The 20393-nt window shown below is 40.1% G+C and overlaps 3 protein-coding genes and 1 non-coding gene across 4 annotated transcripts; 3 read left to right on the top strand and 1 right to left on the bottom strand.

Moving 5' to 3' along the window:
* The first annotated feature begins 1043 nt into the window (after positions 1 to 1043).
* Positions 1044 to 2839, top strand: LOC131370868 (uncharacterized). The gene is made up of 2 exons (XM_058418406.1): positions 1044 to 1807; positions 1900 to 2839. The coding sequence occupies exons 1-2, from the start codon at positions 1048 to 1050 to the stop codon at positions 2079 to 2081; spliced, it is 942 nt and encodes a 313-aa protein (XP_058274389.1). The 5' UTR covers positions 1044 to 1047; the 3' UTR covers positions 2082 to 2839.
* A 2125-nt stretch (positions 2840 to 4964) lies between these two features.
* rdh10b (retinol dehydrogenase 10b) lies at positions 4965 to 8586 on the bottom strand. The gene is made up of 6 exons (XM_058418405.1): positions 7929 to 8586; positions 7464 to 7699; positions 7284 to 7382; positions 7050 to 7195; positions 6340 to 6471; positions 4965 to 5925 (listed from the first exon to the last, which is right to left on the bottom strand). The coding sequence occupies exons 1-6, from the start codon at positions 8215 to 8217 to the stop codon at positions 5802 to 5804; spliced, it is 1026 nt and encodes a 341-aa protein (XP_058274388.1). The 5' UTR covers positions 8218 to 8586; the 3' UTR covers positions 4965 to 5801.
* An 847-nt stretch (positions 8587 to 9433) lies between these two features.
* rpl7 (ribosomal protein L7) lies at positions 9434 to 13104 on the top strand. Its single transcript, XM_058418410.1, has 7 exons — positions 9434 to 9507; positions 10320 to 10518; positions 10603 to 10769; positions 11066 to 11203; positions 11392 to 11501; positions 12323 to 12533; positions 13056 to 13104. The coding sequence occupies exons 1-6, from the start codon at positions 9494 to 9496 to the stop codon at positions 12529 to 12531; spliced, it is 837 nt and encodes a 278-aa protein (XP_058274393.1). The 5' UTR covers positions 9434 to 9493; the 3' UTR covers positions 12532 to 12533; positions 13056 to 13104.
* LOC131342118 (small nucleolar SNORD12/SNORD106) lies at positions 10913 to 11001 on the top strand. Its single transcript, XR_009202978.1, has one exon. It is a non-coding gene; the product is annotated as a small nucleolar SNORD12/SNORD106 (small nucleolar RNA).
* Positions 13105 to 20393: the final 7289 nt, after the last annotated feature.

The raw sequence follows: 20393 nt of genomic DNA, 5'->3' as shown, positions 1-20393 counted from the left end.
TATTAATACAGAGTATTGTGGTGCAGGATGTTATAAATCCCTGTACTCATCCCTCTGGGGAACAGTAAATGTTCTATGCAGAACCTCACAGTGTGCTTCTCTATCAGAAAGGGTTACCATGTAGAACTGTTTTAGAACTGAATTACTTTAAAGTATTCAAACAATCTGTGGATTTGTTTATATTATAGACTATAAGGGGTTCTAGACAGTGACAATTTTACTGTGTTGGTGTGTTGCATTATTACATACTGTCTTATTTTATTACAGTCTATTACACACTGGTACCGGTGTTATTACAGTCTATTACACACTGGTACCGGTGTTATTACAGTCTATTACACACTGGTACCGGTGTTATTACAGTCTATTACACACAGGTGTTATTACAGTCTATTACACACTGTTACATGTGTTATTACTGTCTATTACACACTGGTACCGGTGTTATTACAGTCTATTACACACAGGTGTTATTACAGTCTATTACACACTGTTACATGTGTTATTACTGTCTATTACACACTGTTACATGTGTTATTACTGTCTATTACACACTGTTACATGTGTTATTACTGTCTATTACACGCTGTTACAGGTGTTATTACAGTCTATTACACACAGGTGTTATTACAGTCTATTACACGCTGTTACATGTTATTACTGTCTATTACACACTGTTACATGTGTTATTACTGTCTATTACACGCTGTTACAGGTGTTATTACAGTCTATTACACACAGGTGTTATTACAGTCTATTACACGCTGTTACATGTGTTATTACTGTCTATTACACACTGTTACATGTGTTATTACTGTCTATTACACACTGTTACATGTGTTATTACTGTCTATTACACGCTGTTACAGGTGTTATTACAGTCTATTACACACAGGTGTTATTACAGTCTATTACACGCTGTTACATGTGTTATTACTGTCTATTACACACTGTTACATGTGTTATTACTGTCTATTACACACTGTTACATGTGTTATTACAGTCTATTACACACAGGTGTTATTACAGTCTATTACACGCTGTTACATGTGTTATTACTGTCTATTACACACTGTTACATGTGTTATTACTGTCTATTACACACTGTTACATGTGTTATTACTGTCTATTACACGCTGTTACAGGTGTTATTACAGTCTATTACACGCTGTTACAGGTGTTATTACAGTCTATTACACTGGTACAGGTGTTATTACAGTCTATTACACGCTGTTACTGGTGTTATTACAGTGTATTACACACTGTTACATGTGTTATTACTGTCTATTACACGCTGTTACTGGTGTTATTACTGTCTATTACACACTGTTACTGGTGTTATTACAGTGTATTACACAGTTACATGTTATTACTGTCTATTACACACTGTTACGTGTGTTATTACTGTCTATTACACACTGGTACAGGTGTTATTACTGTCTATTACACACTGGTACAGGTGTTATTACTGTCTATTACACACTGGTACAGGTGTTATTACAGTCTATTACACGCTGTTACATGTGTTATTACTGTCTATTACACACTGTTACTGGTGTTATTACAGTGTATTACACACTGTTACATGTGTTATTACTGTCTATTACACGCTGTTACAGGTGTTATTACAGTCTATTACACTGGTACAGGTGTTATTACAGTCTATTACACGCTGTTACAGGTGTTATTACAGTCTATTACACTGGTACAGGTGTTATTACTGTCTATTACACGCTGTTACATGTGTTATTACTGTCTATTACACACTGTTACATGTGTTATTACAGTCTATTACACGCTGTTACAGGTGTTATTACAGTCTATTACACGCTGTTACAGGTGTTATTACAGTCTATTACATGCTGTTACATGTTATTACAGTCTATTACACTGGTACAGGTGTTATTACAGTCTATTACATGCTGTTACATGTTATTACAGTCTATTACACGCTGTTACTGGTGTTATTACAGTGTATTACATATTTTATTAGGGTTTTTTGCTTTTTTATGTACCCATCTGCATTACACCCTGTCATACACAATTACATTTACATTATTTTTATATTAAATATTGTATAATGTAATAGATCCATATACTGCCAGATTATTTCCTCCCACTGTTTCGTCTTAAAGGTGACGTAGTCGTCTAATCCACATCCCTGCAACAAATGACGTGTGTGATGATGACACTGTAATAATACACTGAATTTTTGGGAAGTCAGACTTTCAGCATTCCTCTATGCACAGTGACTGGAAATCCCACTAGGTCCTGGTATCACTCTCTCTCTCACACACACACACACAAATTCCTTTCGAATGAAGACAGTGAGGGAGTGAAATGTCAGAGCCAAGCTGCTGTGTGAGTTTGCATGAGCTGGGTCTGGTTCCTGGAGGGAGGTAAAGGGAATCCTATTCACACAGCAGCAGGTCGTGAGTCATAGACAAAGCAGAAGTGAGGGAGAGTCGCTTATCATGATCATGTGGAGCGTTCCACAGGAAGTGTGTGTGCTCCAGAAAATACAGTCTCGGAAATCAGGAAATCTGATCCCTCCCACGGGGCACTTCTCCCTGACGCTCCTGTTTTATTCTTCTGTAATAAATGAAGTGAGGTTGATTTGGACTTGTGTGTGAGGCGGTGTCGAGGTGGCACAAGCACCCTTAGGGGAAAAAAAACATTCGAGCCAAGATTCTTTTTTCTGAGAAGAAGTTTTATTTCTTTAAAGGTTGATCACAAATGTTTATAAAGTACTCATAAATGTATCATGATGGAACCATAATGGTGTTATGTAGAGCACTAAAACCCAGAGCTTGTCTCCCAGAACCTCCCAGTAGAACCATTTTAGCAGGCTAAATCTCCAGTGAACTCCTAAAGAACTCCTGGAGAACTCATGTGTAAGAGTGCACCTGAGTGTTAAACTGATGAGCAGGTGATGAGCAGAAAATAATGATCTGGAGTGTGTCGAGCGCTCTAATACACACCCTCTCTGGGAAAAAACACTTTTTTAAGGGTTCTTTGGATAATTAGAGACACATATAGAAACAGTTTCTAATGTTTATATTAGAAATATTAATCTAATTATTACTATTACATTATTTTCATCTCAAAGATTTGCACCTACACCAGGGGCATTTCTAGGATTTGAAAACATCAGGGGCTAATTAGGGAGAGAGGGTAAGCAAGAATAACACGTTTTGTAAGAGCATCTTTATGTAATATTGTTTAATAATAAACACAAATGAACACAAACAATATGCAACTTTAGAAAATTTCATTCAATCATTTCAGAGTTTTGCTACTAAAAAGGAGTTCATTAAATTCATTACATTTTCTCTCTCACAGGTATGCTGTGCAATATTATTTCTTTTACAGCTTGTGTGTGAAGCCGTGTCGTGTAGATCCTGCACCTCTTATTTCATTCCTCATTTATGCTGCACTACTGTATGTATTATACTTTTTTTGGTTATTTATTTTTTACAGCCTCTCTTCTCTTCTCTTCTCTTCTCTTCTCTTCTCTTCTCTTTGTTCTCTCATTCTTTCATCTATCTTGCTGCTTGTATCTTGTCTGCTTCATGCTCTTTGTGACTTTTCTATCCTATTCCTTTGAGGGTGGAATCATCAGAGAGTATCTCCGAGACTGGACTTGAACAAAACGGTCAGTTACCATACTAGTATTTCTAGTGCTGAGAATTCCTTTATCAGCAGACAGAACAGCCGAATGATGGAGTCTGTTCTGGTCCATTGTTCACCTAAGTCATGTCTGTATTTTAACTTAAATACTGCATTAGTGGAATAATAGAAAGTCATGATGTTCAGACTGTAATGTCTTAGTGCTTTATCAGTTTAGATTTTATTTAGATCTGTCTTTAGGATTATTTAATTTAAGGCTTTTATACATATTGGGTATGGAATAATATTCAAAAGGGTCCTATATGTCAGGGGTTTTCAGAATCAGAGACAGTGGGCCTCCTTCTTGACACAACATATATTTGTTAGCCGACTTTTATCAACTGTGTTAACATTAAACATTAAAAGTTTAGGCTATTATCTGGATAATAAGTTTGTTGTTGTTGTTTTTTTTATTTCTGTCGCGCTCAAGGGCTGTAAGGTATGTTAGTCACGTGGTGTGTGTGTGTGTGTGTGTGTGTGTGTGTTTGTCTTAAAGCGGCGCTGTGCACACCGGTTCTAGAGCGTATTCGAGCGCGCACCCTCGCGGTATTTTGGCGCGCGCGCGCGCGCGCACACGCAAACACACGCGCGCGCGCGCCAAAATACCGCGAGGGTGCGCGCTCGAATACGCTCTAGAACCGGTGTGCGGAGAGAGAGTGTGCGGAGAGAGATGTCAGTCAAAATCGTGTACAGTAGACGGCAAAAGTGCTCAACTAAACCGATCAACATTTACTTAATTCCTCTACACTCCGGGGGCAAAATTCGGGATAAAACATTCGGGGCTAGATTAAAATCATCCAGGACTCGAGCCCTAATGATAATGATTAGCCTTAGCCACGCCCCTGACCTACACCATTAATATCACTTTATAACAGCAGTAGTAAATGTAACGAACTGTTATTACTTCCTGTTGTTTCTACAGCTTTCATAACATGTAAAGTGTGTGTGTGTGTGTGTGTGTGTTACAGTTCTAAATAAAAGCAGTGTTACTGTTCACACTGAAGCTGATTATTTTCCTCTAACTTCATATCCCCATCTGGTTTATTCCTCGTGCAATTTATGCATTTTAAGTTACATTTAATGCACTTTTTTCAGAAAAGATACACCTGTGTGTATTTTTTAGCATTTTATCATTGAATATTACAAATTAACAGTTTTTTTTTATTTTTCAAATTCCTCAAACAAGATTCCTGTTGTTTGTAATTCTATTGTGAAAAAGAAGCTAAAACACTGAGCTCATCTTTTAGGTGAAAATATTTATTGTAATGATAAATACTACACATTTAAATATACATTTTTGTCAGAAAAAAACAACATCTGAAGTAACAAAGCTTCATTCAGAAGCCGCATTTATTCACACAGACAAGAAACCACACATAAAGATATAAATAAAGAGACTGTACAGGGTCACAGTAACATACTGCAGGATTCAGAGTCCAGCCAATCAGAGCACTTCATCCAGACGTCTGATGAGCCTTCACACACACACACACACACACACACACAAGTACTGGTCCTGTCCTGTTCAGAAGGCAGCACAAGTCCAGACATCTTCCAGAGGACATTTAAATGGAAACATCAGAAGCACGTGTCCTGCTCAGAGCAGGATATCCCATGATTCTGTGCTGTGAGTTTATTTATCTACAGTTAAAATGCCTCATAAGGAGAACATTACACCTTCAGTTTATAATTTTGCATGACACAAAAAAAAATATAAAAACTAAAAACGACTAAAAAACTCACTTGCACAAACCCCGCCCCTTCCCCCTGCAAAACCAGGGCTTCATTTGCATACCAAGATCTGATTGGTTCTTATATTTAATGATGCGATAACACCTGCTTGATACATTTACCAGAAGAATCTCGATTTTTCCTGTAAGATTTTCTTTCTTTCTTTCTTTCTTTCTTTCTTTCTTTCTTTCTTTCTTTCTTTCTTTCTTTCTTTCTTTCTTTAAAATCTAGAGAAAACATCAGGGCATAAAACTAGAGAACGAGAACATCTCAAACGTGAAGAAGATTAAATGATCAGGGATTCAAGAAAAGAAAAGTGTAAGCAGCTTAAAAAAATCTGTAGAGTTCTCGCTCATGTAGCTGTTACAGTTCTGATTTTTTCTCTCAGGACACCGGAGAGACTACATGCTGATTTTCGACTCGTTGTTGTTGGTGGATTCTTTCCGATGAGCCAAGAAGGAAAACATGCATTTATCCGCTCCGAGGAAGCGGTACATGCAGACGATGGCATCGAACGGCAAAATCCTGTGACAGAGAGATGAGCAGGAGGTCAGAAAAGCAGAACGTCATGAGGAGGTGGAAGCGTCACGGTGCAGAAAGTTATGAGTTTCCAATCCTGAGAGTTTACAATGAATTTCTAGATTTATTCTTTATTAAATTATAAAATGTTTAACTCTGTGGTTCTCACAATTTTATACAAATTTAAAAATATAGAAAATTAATTGGAACAAAAACTCTGCTCCCGTTTGTCTGGTAAAGTACTGCTGCATTTGCAAACTGAAACCTGATTGGTTGTTATTTTTTATGACATAATAACACCATCCTGAAAGCTACAATGCTGCATGCCTTCAATATAGAGCTTATTCTCATACAGATTTCTGTACAGAGGTGTCTTATCTGATGAACATCACGTGTCACTGCAGGTGAGACGACACTCACGTTTTCATGAAGCTGACGGCGTACATGGCGCGCGGCGTGCAGACCATGGGCTGATCGGTCAGAATGGCTCTCATGGCTTTCTCCACACAGTGCTCCGGGTTCAGGGGCGGGAAAAACGGTGCCATCTCCTTCCTGTGCGGAAGAACCGAATATCAACAAAACTTTGTATAACGCAGGTATAACGAGCTAAATAATAATCAATCAATCATTCTTATTAATAATAATAAATAACGAATTCCTCATCATACACACGGATTAATTCATTATTAATGTATCATTGATAAACAAAGATGTTAATTATAACTGATTTATTTTTAAATTATTCTTAATTTATACAATAACTCCATTATAATAATATGATAAATAAGCACATTTTTCCAAAAAGACAAACATTAAATACACTTTGGCTGTATATACGGATCTGTGCAAAAGTTTGTACACCCCACGGCAAAACAAAGGTGACAGTGAGGTAATTAATAGTAAAATAAATATGAACAGTTTACATTAAAACACAAAAACAAATAAACTACTTTTTTAATTGTGTTGCATATTTTGGGTTGTAGTCTAGTTACAGGAGACACCCATGTACACTTTTAAACATCCTAGATTACCCGTGTCACGTTTAAACCACGTAAACACACGTGAGGAGGTACAAACTTTTGCACTTAGCTCTAGGTTCTAAGTGTCTGCTCTACTGAATGCTGACCAACCTGATCTGACAGCCTTTAAACATCCCTGTATCGACCAGGAAGGGACACACCAGCGTCATCTTGATCCCATCTTTGTCAGCCGCCTTTAACTCGTGGCTCAGGGACTCGTGGAAGCCGATGGCCCCGAATTTGCTGGCGCAGTAATCCTACAACAAACCGCGATGGAGAGAGAGAATTAGATCTGCAGAAAACAAGACGTTTAGATCAGAAAGCATCAGGAAGTAGAACACACACCTCGACCCCGGCCGTGGTGAAGAGACCCAGAGAGCTGGCCACGGTCACGATGTGTCCCTCATTTAACTCCAGCATCTTCGGGAGAAAAGCTTTGGTGGTCTGTGAAGCACATGAAGCAGATTAACACCAGACTGATTTAAAGCACACTGACAGATGAAGACAAAGAGTTCTACTACTGACCCAGAAGTGAGCGTGGCAGTTGACCATCATGGTCCTCTCAATCAGTTCATCGGGACACTCGAGGAGGTGACGTCCTGACACCACGCCGGCATTGTTGACGAGGAACGTGACGTCTCCCACCTCTCTCCTCACCTGCTGGGCCGTGGCGTACACGCTCTCTCGCTGACTCACGTCACACACGTACGTGTAAACTCTGGGCTGGAACACGGCCGACTTCTCACCGCTGTCCTCTGACCCTGCAGATACGTGATCACTCACTTAATATAATAATAATAATAATAATAATAATAATAATAAGTGCCTCTGAGTCCTGGATTTGATGTACGGGATTCTGTCTTAACAGGGTTCTGAAGTTCGGTCTGAACATCAGCACTTTTTAGAGTCAGTATTAAACTCCTAATCTGAGAGTCTGTGTTTAATTTTAGAGCTCTGATAAAGAGACTCTTCCCCTAAACCCGAACTCACCTGCGCAGGTGCTGCTGGTGTCCGTGGTGTTTTGTCGGTAGATTTCCCGCACGAGCTCCGCGGTCTCCTCGTTGGCGGTGCGGTTGATGTCCCACAGCGCGAGCGTGGCTCCTCTGCGGGCGAAGTGCAGCGCGAACAGGCGGCCCAGTCCACTTCCGGCCCCGGTGATCACGCATACACGGCCCTGCACGCGCTTCTCTCGCGGCTTCACGAGCCACCGCGCCGCCGCCGCCGCGAACGACCAGAGCACCTTCACGCACACCACGCAGAACTCCGCCGCGATGTGCATCGTCACGAACCGCCTCAAACACCCGAGAGAGTTTGTGCAAAAAGTTTCAGCTGAAGGCAGATGATCTGATGACTGTCTAACACACACACTCTCTCTCTATCTCTCTCTCTCACTCACTCACACTCTCTCTCTCTCTCTCTCTCTCTCTCTCTCTCTCTCTCTCTCACCTCTCAGCTGCTGAACTTGTGCAGGACACACTCGGACATCTAACTTCTCATTACACGCCGTTCTGCTCGTAACATAAATACACGACCGAGGTGATGGCGTCACGCTGATGTCGTCACCGAAATTCCAAACGATCCTATCCCATCAGTGTCGGGGGCGAGGTTGCCAGATTAGACTTTTACATTAGATGATGGATCTGGGTCATTTCCTGTGAAGTGGAGAACCTCTTACACAACTAACAGCAGATTTAAAACGTTTACACACAGATTCCTTTTTTCATTATGTACAAGCTGAATTTAAGAACTTCAAAACAAAAACTTTATTTTTTGGAGTTATTGTGAGTAGAGCTCCTGTCCCAGCTGAGGAGAAGCAGCACAAGATCATGATGATGCCACCAGCACCATGCTTCACAGTAGCTCCAGTCTTCTCTGGATGATGAGCTGTGTGGGATTGTGCCAATGTTTTAAAGGTGCAAAAGTCGACCTTTTCTTACTTGTATAAATAATCTGGGAGATAAATAAAAAAAACGATAAACTAAGCCCTGTGATTTAAAAAAAAATGCCTTATGTCACTAAAACAAACAAAACACGTGAAAAACCGACTTCCGGTCTGGAATGATTTATGTCTGGAGCCGACTCTTGTCAGGTTGCCGTCATTAATCCCAATCTGGCAACCCTGCTGATAAGAATGTTTTTTAACTCATTTTAAAGTTTTTCTTTTCAAGATTGAAATTGACTACAAAATTTCACACCAATATTTCTTATTCACTAGTTGAATAGTGAATGTTGTTTAAGTCCGGTCTTTTAACACGCCTGATGTTCTAACACATTTTTAGAAATATCATTTTATAATCTTCATTTTTATTCATATTTAGCCAGATTAGCATAACACAAATACTGAACGTGTATTGTACATGAACATATCCATTTGTCACTGTCCGTCAAAGCTCTTCAATGTTTTAGGATAATTATAAACATTTGCTGGTAAATAAAGTAAACTCCATGATTATATTAGTCAGGCGATGTAAAAGTCTACCCAATCCTTACCGGAAGTGTGTGGACCTATAAGGCGTCTATGCGCATGCGTGAAAGCCTCTTTTACCGTGGGCATAATGGCGGGTGAAACGTAAGTCGATTGTCTTGTCGTTTAAATCTTTTTCCATCGGCGTCTGTAATGTCTCTTTGGAGTCAATCTCACATGGAGAATTCAGTTTAAACACCCATATGCATTCTCGAGTTAATATTAGTGGCGGATATGTGGTGTAAGTGATATAAAAGTTAATGTTAAAGATGGTCGGGTCTGTGTCAGTGTAGCATTAGCAACGTGATGTTAACCGGCCTGTAGCCTGGGAGAGGGATCCGCTCAATGGTCCAGCTTTTTTGAGAATAAAGAAAAAAAAATAATAAGACGGAGTAAAGTAATGTCATAACATGTTAGAATACTGAGTGATGTGTAGTAGTGTGTTGGTCAGTACACCTCACCTGTGTTAGCCGGATGCTAAGCGCTAACGGTTGTCTAATGATGGTCACTGATATAGTGTGGTGTGTTTTTTTCACATTAATATGAGACAGTTTTAAGTCTGCGGTCACTGGAGAGGAGAAAAATGACCCTAAAATATTCAGACCCTCATTTTAAAGTTCTGTAGCGGGCATGTGGAAGTGTTGTGTCCAGATTATTAAAGTCCACTGAAGTGGTCTAAATCTGCAGTCCAGCAGGTCAGTGAGGCAGGACTGGGATTATATTCAATTATATTTCATTTTAATATGAATCAGTTTAATTTGGCAGTTTAGTTTGTCGGGACAGGGTTTTAACACTGATGTTGTAAAAAGTTCGTCCACGAATTTGGTTTTATTGATTAGGGACGCGAGTGGCAAAACTGTATTTTTCTAACTGAGCTTTGCACAGTCTGATCTGACCAGATATGTGTTTATTTTTAGAGAAAAGAAGGAGGCGAAGGAGACCAAGGAGACAAAGGCGGCAATGAAGAAGAAAGAGCCGAAGAAGACGGGGATAAAGGTGAAGAAACTGGCGAAAGGGAAGAAAACTCCATCAGTCCCTGAAGGTCTCCTGAAGAAGAGGAAGCTCTTCGCTGCCGCTAAGGTGGCTCGTGTCAAGGCTCAGCTGCTCGAGAAGAAGGTTTGTGCTTTATGATGTCGGGTCTGTGGAATGCAAGTCACCTGAATGATACACTGACCTCCGTCCCTCCCTCTCTCTCATCAGAAACGCAGAATCACCCGGAACCTGATCTACTCCAGAGCGCAGGTGTACCATAAAGAGTACCGGCAAATGTACAGGCGCGAGATCCGCATGAACCGCATGGCTCGTAAAGCCGGAAACTTCTACGTCCCCGCCGAGCCCAAACTGGCCTTCGTGGTCAGGATCAGAGGGTGAGGGTTACCTCTACAGTGAGGATACAATTTCTGTTATGATGAACATTTCACCCAAACGTGGACCACTTCAGGAGTGTCTTTAAAGGTGATGGTGTGAGCAGTGCGGTGGTGTTCTGGGTGAAGTGTTCATGCTCTGTAACTTGGTGGTTAATGATGCAGCTCTTTTTTCCCCGTCTTATCGACCGTGGTGATTCCTCTGCTAATCAGCCAGTCTCACTGAAACCACATAGCTCTTCATCTGTAAATAAACCGGTCTAAATGAGTGTTAATCCCGTGTGTTAATTCCTTTGCAGTATCAACGGTGTGAGCCCTAAAGTGCGTAAGGTTCTGCAGCTGCTGCGTCTGCGCCAGATCTTCAACGGTGTCTTCGTCAAGCTGAACAAGGCCTCCATCAACATGCTGCGTATCGCCGAGCCCTACATCGCCTGGGGGTGACCACTTTTCTGTTTTCTCTACGCTTTCAGCCATGTATTTGGTGCTTAGAACATTATATATAAATGCTGGTGTTTCTTAAAGGGGATGTCTCGGGACATTTAAAGGTGATGTGTGTGGTGTTTTAGAGTGAATGTAACACCTGCTCTGGTGTAATGGGTGACCTGTGGTTGTTTTTGCCCCTCAGTTACCCCAACCTGAAGTCTGTCCGTGAGCTCATCTACAAACGCGGATACGGCAAGATCAGAAAGCAGCGCATTCCTCTGACCGACAACTCGCTCATCGAGAAGAACCTCGGTAAGAAACGCTCTGAAAGTGATGCAGATGGTGTGGTCAACTCTTCTCAGAGGAACACGGCTAAGACATGCTCAAAAACCGTGCTATAATTTGCATATCAATTTATGCATGGTGTAAATTAGCATATTAAACTCCAGATTAAAGTGCCTGAAGGATGATTCTCAGAGTGGTGGTGAGGGAGTGGTCATCAGGAATGGTGTTGATGTGGGGATTGGTCCTCAGTGCAGAAGCATCAGGCGTTACACTGTAGAATGAAACCAAGCTGTTCTTTCCGCTCATATCAGCATCTGGGATGTGTGATGGAGAACCGTATCACAGTCAGGACCACCAACATCTGACCTACAATCTCATGAGCTTTGCTTTTTTTTTTTTTCTCTTTTTAAAGAAATGTATATAGAAGTAATTTTAAAACAGTTTGTTACCAGTGTTGGATCTGATTCACGTTTCTCAACTGGTTCTCAGTTCTGATCAGTGTGTGATGGTGGAATTATTTTATTTACATTAGTTGTGAGTAGGTGAGTGTATATTCCAATAAAACTTTAGTTAATAAAACCCCAACATGTGATGCTGAGTGTAATCATCATAAACAGACACAAGATGGCTTAGTGTATAATCACTTTTCTGGAATGTTCTTTTTAAAATCAATTTTAGACTTATAAAATTAAAAGAACCTGCTGAGTCTCTTTCGCCAACAACACCCCCCCCCCCCCCCCCCCCGGTTTTAGTTCTTGTCAAACTGAGAAACAGTTCTGATTTTGTTGTAAAGGGTTTTTTTTTGTTGTTGTTTTTAAAGCAGCGCCTGTTTTGTTTTTTTCCTCCAGGCTCATATGGAATCATCTGCATGGAAGATCTGATCCACACCATCTACACCGTAGGCAGGAACTTCAAAGCTGCCAACAACTTCCTTTGGCCTTTCAAGCTCTCGTCTCCTCGTGGTGGCATGAACAAGAAGACCACACACTTCGTAGAGGGAGGAGACGCCGGGAACCGAGAGGACCAGATCAACAGACTCATCAGGAGGATGAACTAAAGGTGAACAGAGTGAGCAAACTGGGGTTGGGGGGGTGAGGTGAAGGGGTGGGGCGGGGGGGGTGAGGTACCAAATTTAACTCTGACCAAATGTTTTGTAAATAAACATGAGGTGAAGATTGGAACTGAGTATTTTAAAGATTTGTAGCAGTCTGTAGATTTTCTCCAGTTATGATTGAGTTTATTAATATTAAATGTTTTTATAATCTGTACATAAATACAAAAAACACTCCGGTGGATTCAGTGAAGGTTTCTGCTCTTTACTCTTCTGAACACTGCTGTAGGTTCAGTTAACAGATTTATAAAGTTTATTCAAATCTACAGCTAAATGGAAACATTAGTTTTCTCTCCATGTTAATTCCCATCTGTAAAAAGTGTTTATAAATCTGTGTTTAGAAAGTGATATACTTTTATTAAAAAATGTAGCTTTGCTTTACTGAACTCAGAAAGGCTTGATAAAGTTTGAATCTGTGGATTAAATGTTCTGTTTATGAAATTATTTAACTTTTTGTTTTTTTTTTCCAGGTGTTCTTGGACATCTTTTGGTTTCTGAAAAATAAATGTTTAATACAAACACTGTCTCTGTCTTGATTTACTGTTTGTGAGATTAGGACCAGGTCCCTTAAGGACTTCGGCTCCATTCTTTTGCGTTTGTCTCCGTCTAGTGGCCTGAGCTGGTGTTGCAGCACAGTGGATTTCTGGCTGCTGGGCTGATGCTCCATTCAGCTCACTAAAATTCAATACATCACTTCTATTTAGCATAAAATTTGCATCATCTGTAAAGAAGTTCTGGTTTCTGATGAAGAGAAACAAAGCAAGATGACGTGATGTGAATATTTATTCATTTATTTTCTAGAGGAGTTTCCATAGATACTTTATTCATCCCAATGGGAAATTTATGTTAATAGACTTTATACAGGATCACCATGAGCTCATGTGCAGGCTTTAGTGCATGTAAGGTGACAAAAATCAGGATAAATCTGAATTTCTTGACAGCTTTTCAAAAATTAGGTCCGTAGCTGGTTTATTCCTCTTATACTGAAACAGCTTGTTCTTCCTTAATGAATGCAGAGGACTCCAGCCTCACACTGAGGAGCTTCTACATGGAACCTTGATATTCAGAGCAGGAAGTTCTGTACTATTTCTCAGCCACACACAAGCATTAAGGGTTTCTTCACATTACTCATCACATTTTCTAAATCCATACTCGGTAGATGATTCTCCATGTTTGTGTTCGATTTTCTTTCCAGTTGCTTTGGTTTGTCTTGAAACTAGCAGAGGCAGAGAAGTGAAGAAATGCTGAGATTTAACAGCAAGGATTCCGTCTCCCCAGTTCTCTAATGAGAACTCAATGAAACTCACTGAAGAGATGAATGAAATTAATCACTATTGTTATTGAAGATTCTCGGGTTACTTTTTGTGAATATAGAAACACTTTCTTTGCTTTTAAATGTGGATAAACACTCAAAAGTTGCTGAAACATGGAACATTAACCTCTGTGAAACACTTAATTCTTCTTTGAAGCCTTTAAAACAAATTCATTTTGTTACGTTTCCAGAAGTCCTCTGAACCGCTATAGCGCTGCTCCTCCACCAGATGGCGACATTGAGGCATCATCAAAGAGGCTTGAATTTTATAATTATTATATTTGTTGCATCGTTTTTTTTGTGTGTGTGAAAGTTTGCCTGTTGTACAAATGCAGTAAAATGAGCTCTGGTGTTATGATCAGAGACAGAATTATACACGGGTTAACATGGCTGTAGAATATGCTTAAATTCCTGAAGAAGCTTTTAAATTAATATTTCGGTCTAATATATCAGTCAGAATAATGTCAATCAGTATTGCACGTGCGGGTTCGAGACTGTTTAAACTGTTCTGATTTGTACTTCAGTCATTTATATGTTTTTTATTTATTAGTTTAACGTTTGACAATGGGAGGAACGCACGTGCTGTCACGTGGGAGATTAATATTGGTAGTTAGTTAGTTTGTTAGTAGTTAGGTGATTGCCATAATGTCGGCTAACAAAGATCGCGGAGGATAAAGACACCGAAAGGAGAACTTCTTCAGGGTAAGATTCGAGTTTTGTGTCACGTTTTAGTGACTCTGAGTCTAGACTAACTATGATCAGTGGGTCGCGTTTCTGTTTGATAACAAGCCATAATTACAGGGGGGGTGGGTAGGTAGGTAGGTAGGTAGGTAGATAGATAGATAGATAGATAGATAGATAGATAGATAGATAGATAGATAGATAGATAGATCTACACATGTTTAATTAAAGCTCCTCTCTGGAAATATCGTTTTATTTCTGTCTCCAATTCTTACTGAAACTTTAGGGACCGTCGCTAAAGTGCAGCCAAAAAACAAATGTGTAAAAACTCCAACTAACTAAAATACTACTACTACTACTCTCTCTTTCTCTCTCTCTCTCTCTCTCTCTCTTACTGATTAGCCGAACTTGTCAGCTGAAAATAATCAATAACCTTGTAGCAGTAGATTCAAAACTATTCGGACACCAGCCTCGTTCTTCATCACTCAGCATATTCAGCTTTATCTCTCTTCATATTTATAAAGACCTGGTGATGGATGGATAAATAATTATAATTAGTATTATTTGACACTGATATTAAAAAAAATAAACTCAGTAATCAGATGGAATTGATGTGGAAGAGCTGCTGAATATCTGTGATTTGTGAGATTTATATTTTTACTCCAAATCAAGTTAAATAATAGCGGTCACCTTCGGGAGCATGTAAAACACCGCCATCTAATGGACAAAAGTAGGAAATACCTCAGATTGTGGTCATGTGAAGTTGCTGGTAGATTGATTGATTGATTGATTGATTGATTGATTTATTTACTCAGACGTTTATTAACAGTCTTGAATGATATTATTGAGCTGTGAGGTTTTGTAATTTTACAGAAAACCTGTTTGTTATGAAATCTTGTATTTTCAGTTGATTTATAAAAAAAAATCCAAAAAGGTGAATAAATCCCAACCCAACACAGCAGTTTCAGAAAGGAGCTTTTATTGTGTGTGTGTTTTCCAGCAGTTTCACCTTAAAACCCATCAGTTCTCTAAAAGTCATTCAAACACTTCCTTTAAAAGCATTTCCCTTTACTACATTCTGTCCAAAAAAGGGGAAAAAACGCAGTATGGCATTTACATGTGGCGTTAAAAGTCAGAGGTTCAGACCGGACACATCACTGCAGGTCAGTTCGGACTCGGTGTGCTTATAAAGCGACATAAGGTCTACATGATGTTGTGGTGTTCTTCAGCCGCTCTCAGACTCGCTGTAGCTCTGAGTCTCAGTGTGAGGAGTTTCGCTGAACAGAAGCTTCTGTGTTCCTCAGACTCCATGAGCTTGTGGTGGGAATACCAGGGTAAGATTTATATTTATATTAGTGTGTGTGTGTGTGTGTGTGAGAGAGAGAGATAGACAAAGAGAGAGAATTAGAGATACTGAACTGTTAACTGTATGTCTCTCCCTCTAACCCCCCCCCCTCTCTGTCTCCCCCCTCTCTATATGTCTGTCTGTCTCTCTTTCTGTCTCTCTCTCTCTGTAATTATTTGTTGTTTTTGTTCCTCAGGGCCGCTCTATCACCTCTCCATCAGCACTGGACCCTGCACTAATGGGATGGACATAATTAAGGCTAACTACACGCTCATTACAAGTACCACATTTTCACCTGTCACTTTATTACTGTTCAGGTGAGAGCAAAAGTTTGTGCCCCCAGGCATGACAGCTGTTTTTTTATCCTCCAGAATTTGCGGTGTCTCGTGCCGGATACACGGTGACAGTGTTCTACAGGAACCAGCTGTGGGTGGAGTTTTTCCAGCCTCCGTTGCCATGTACTGATTTAAAGATCTGCAACATCGTTAAAGGAGGTATTAAAACTCTAGAGCTTCTTGGACAGGAGCTTGTTTCCATCTTGTCGTCCAGTGCAGTGGTGTAATGATGTGGCTACTCTGTTCCAGAAACACTCAGTGAGACCTTGTCACTGCCCATTAACCCTTATAACGCTGCGGAGGTGAGTCCAGCGTGTCCACTTCACCTTAATGTTCATGTCTCTGGTTTACACTGAAGGTCTTCTGATTCCTCCACAGGGAGAATATTATGTATGTGGCCATTTGAACATCATCGATGATCTAGAACGGGAAATAAACATCTCTATAAACGCTACAGTGCACGTGAGGAACAACGACATAAAGGCCACGTAAAGGCGCTATAGAACAATGTGTTCCTTCAGACCAGAGCTGTGGAGTCTCTGAGCCTCACTGTACCTCATGGATGCTTCTCATCATTAGTTATCATCTGAGCCTTCTTCGGTTCTGTAGGATTTTTATGTTCTGGGGTTCTAACCTGAGCTTTTCTGAGTGGAGTTCTGCACGTTCTCAGGGTTCTCATGGTTAAAACATGCCCTGTACCTAGACTGCATTCTTACAGGAATAAGACACAATTCAAGACAATTTCATGATATTTATTACAGAAACACGTAGAAAAGGGTTCCTCAAAAGTTCTTCAGAGGATTCATTGGATAAATAAAGGTTCTTTGTTTCCATTCGTTTGGAGCACCACACCCTTGCAGGGTTCTGACACAGAGCTGTAGAGAGAAACCTGAAGAACCCTGGAGGAATCACTGAGATCTGATAGAACCTTCAAATGTAGAACCTTAAAGTGGCCTGTGGTTCGTCCCTCAGGGACGCATTAAGGGTTCTTTGTCCATGGAACTGATGGATTCCACTTCCAGCCCGAGCTTTATACCTTACAAGAGGTCAATAAAGATCCACAAAACCCTGGCCGGGTTCATACTGCAGGATTTTCAGAGTGGTCAGCTCTCTGTTGTGTTCACACTGCACCGCTTTCTGTGTTAGCATTCAGTCTCTGTGCTAGCATTCAGTCTCTGTGTTCACACTGCACCGCTATCTGTGTTAGCATTCAGTCTCTGTGTTCACACTGCACCGCTATCTGTGTTAGCATTCAGTCTCTGTGTTCACACTGCACCGCTATCTGTGTTAGCATTCAGTCTCTGTGTTCACACTGCACCGCTATCTGTGTTAGCATTCAGTCTCTGTGTTCACACTGCACCGCTATCTGTGTTAGCATTCAGTCTCTGTGTTCACACTGCACCGCTATCTGTGTTAGCATTCAGTCTCTGTGTTAGCATTCAGTCTCTGTGTTCACACTGCACCGCTATCTGTGTTAGCATTCAGTCTCTGTGTTAGCATTCAGTCTCTGTGTTCACAGTGCACCGCTATCTGTGTTAGCATTCAGTCTCTGTGTTAGCATTCAGTCTCTGTGTTAGCATTCAGTCTCTGTGTTCACACTGCACCGCTATCTGTGTTAGCATTCAGTCTCTGTGTTCACACTGCACCGCTATCTGTGTTAGCATTCAGTCTCTGTGTTAGCATTCAGTCTCTGTGTTAGCATTCAGTCTCTGTGTTCACACTGCACCGCTATCTGTGTTAGCATTCAGTCTCTGTGTTCACACTGCACCGCTATCTGTCTTAGCATTCAGTCTCTGTGTTAGCATTCAGTCTCTGTGTTAGCATTCAGTCTCTGTGTTAGCATTCAGTCTCTGTGTTCACACTGCACCGCTATCTGTGTTAGCATTCAGTCTCTGTGTTCACACTGCACCGCTATCTGTGTTAGCATTCAGTCTCTGTGTTCACACTGCACCGCTATCTGTGTTAGCATTCAGTCTCTGTGTTCACACTGCACCGCTATCTGTGTTAGCATTCAGTCTCTGTGTTCACACTGCACCGCTATCTGTGTTAGCATTCAGTCTCTGTGTTCACACTGCACCGCTATCTGTGTTAGCATTCAGTCTCTGTGTTAGCATTCAGTCTCTGTGTTCACACTGCACCGCTATCTGTGTTAGCATTCAGTCTCTGTGTTAGCATTCAGTCTCTGTGTTCACACTGCACCGCTATCTGTGTTAGCATTCAGTCTCTGTGTTCACACTGCACCGCTATCTGTGTTAGCATTCAGTCTCTGTGTTCACACTGCACCGCTATCTGTGTTAGCATTCAGTCTCTGTGTTCACACTGCACCGCTATCTGTCTTAGCATTCAGTCTCTGTGTTAGCATTCAGTCTCTGTGTTAGCATTCAGTCTCTGTGTTAGCATTCAGTCTCTGTGTTCACACTGCACCGCTATCTGTGTTAGCATTCAGTCTCTGTGTTCACACTGCACCGCTATCTGTGTTAGCATTCAGTCTCTGTGTTAGCATTCAGTCTCTGCTGTGTTCACACTGCACAATTAATTGGTGACAGGAGGTTTCACACTGCATGACTTCACAATAGGAAGAATTGTCCACAACCCTGTCTGGTCAGCAAACTGCATTTTACAACTGAACGTACATGAGAAGTGATGGGGAAATAATGCAAGATCACATGCAAGACTGGAAATGGAACCCCGCAAAAAATAAAAAGTTTGCGAGCCAAATGGTCAGTGTGGGAAACGAGGATTGTGAGTTCTGTAAAATTGAACAAATAAATATACTTTTTATCTTTAGGAAAGTCCAGATGTTAAAGAGAATTAAAGTATTTCTTCTCCTCTCATGTGAGATGTTCTTCTGAGAGTTTATTCTGTTCATCGTGGTCCAGAAGGTTTTTCTCTGCATCATGGTGTGTGACGTGTCTGAGTTTCCCTCACTGACCATCCTCTGTCCGTTTGAACAAACCTTTAAAACTTCCTGTAGTGTATTTGTATTTTTTTCCCTGTGTCCAGTCTGGACATCTCTCACCACCACACAGACGCGACACTTCTCTTTTTCTCTCAGTCACTTCTCTGTTTTCAGTATTTAAAGGAAAAACCAGTTCATCACCGCGACCAGAACAAAAGCGTGTTGTCGGTCACACGCTTACTGCAGGTCAGTTCGGACTCGGTGTGCTTATAAAGAGACGTAAGGTCTACATGATGTTGTGGTGTTCTTCAGCCGCTCTCAGACTCGCTGTAGCTCTGAGTCTCAGTGTGAGGAGTTTCGCTGAACAGAAGCTTCTGTGTTCCTCAGACTCCTTGAGCGTGTGGTGGGAATACCAGGGTAAGAGAGCAGGGAGATTTATACAGAATATAATGTTTATAGAAGGATATTAATGTGTAATATCATGTTTATAGAGGGACATTAATGTGTAATATCATGTTTATAGAGGGACATTAATGTGTAATATCATGTTTATAGAGGGACATTAATGTGTAATATCATGTTTATAGAGGGACATTAATGTGTAATATCATGTTTATAAAGGGACATTAATGTGTAATATCATGTTTATAGAGGGACATTAATGTGTAATATCATGTTTATAAAGGGACATTAATGTGTAATATCATGTTTATAGAGGGACATTAATGTGTAATATCATGTTTATAGAGGGACATTAATGTGTAATATCATGTTTATAAAGGGACATTAATGTGTAATATCATGTTTATAGAGGGACATGTCTGATATGGCTGATATAAGACCAAAGATAAACTATAGTATAAATAAATTAACATTAAAAAAAACTTTATTAGAAATCTATACTTGAACCTGAAACTTTAGTCAGACATTTATTTATTATTTCAAAAACTCATTGTGAAAAATTATTTGTTTCAAAAAATATAATGATTCATTGTTAAATGAGGAAATATTTAATGTTGTCCTGTTGCTTGGAAACGGCTTTGAGGTTTGATATAATAATAATGATAATAATAATAATACAAATGTTTTTGATATTTTATATGGTTATATTATTTAATTATATCATTTATTATATTTGTGTTATGACTTGACTTTTACAGATTAATAATAACATTGTTATATATAACAATGTATACTATTATAGAATCTGAGTTCTGCTTAAATGAGTGAATTTCT

Source organism: Hemibagrus wyckioides, linkage group LG20, assembly GCF_019097595.1.
Source record: "Hemibagrus wyckioides isolate EC202008001 linkage group LG20, SWU_Hwy_1.0, whole genome shotgun sequence".
In the NCBI taxonomy this organism is placed as follows: domain Eukaryota; kingdom Metazoa; phylum Chordata; class Actinopteri; order Siluriformes; family Bagridae; genus Hemibagrus; species Hemibagrus wyckioides.
The sequence above is the reverse complement of the archived record's forward strand: the minus strand, read 5'-3'. Positions and strand labels throughout refer to the sequence as shown.

Excerpts from the sequence above, each read along its gene's own strand:
- rdh10b (XM_058418405.1), bottom strand. The coding sequence starts at position 8,217 with ATGCACATCGCGGCGGAGTTCTGCGTGGTGTGCGTGAAGGTGCTCTGG. Across the intron at positions 7,383-7,463 it reads ACTGCCACGCTCACTTCTGG|ACCACCAAAGCTTTTCTCCC; the intron begins GTCAGTAGTAGA and ends TGTGCTTCACAG. Across the intron at positions 6,472-7,049 it reads TTTAAAGGCTGTCAGATCAG|GAAGGAGATGGCACCGTTTT; the intron begins GTTGGTCAGCAT and ends TCTTCCGCACAG.
- rpl7 (XM_058418410.1), top strand. Across the intron at positions 10,770-11,065 it reads TTCGTGGTCAGGATCAGAGG|TATCAACGGTGTGAGCCCTA; the intron begins GTGAGGGTTACC and ends ATTCCTTTGCAG. Across the intron at positions 11,204-11,391 it reads GAGCCCTACATCGCCTGGGG|TTACCCCAACCTGAAGTCTG; the intron begins GTGACCACTTTT and ends TTTGCCCCTCAG.
- LOC131370868 (XM_058418406.1), top strand. The coding sequence starts at position 1,048 with ATGTGTTATTACTGTCTATTACACACTGTTACATGTGTTATTACTGTC. Across the intron at positions 1,808-1,899 it reads TCTATTACACGCTGTTACAG|GTGTTATTACAGTCTATTAC; the intron begins GTGTTATTACAG and ends ACACTGGTACAG.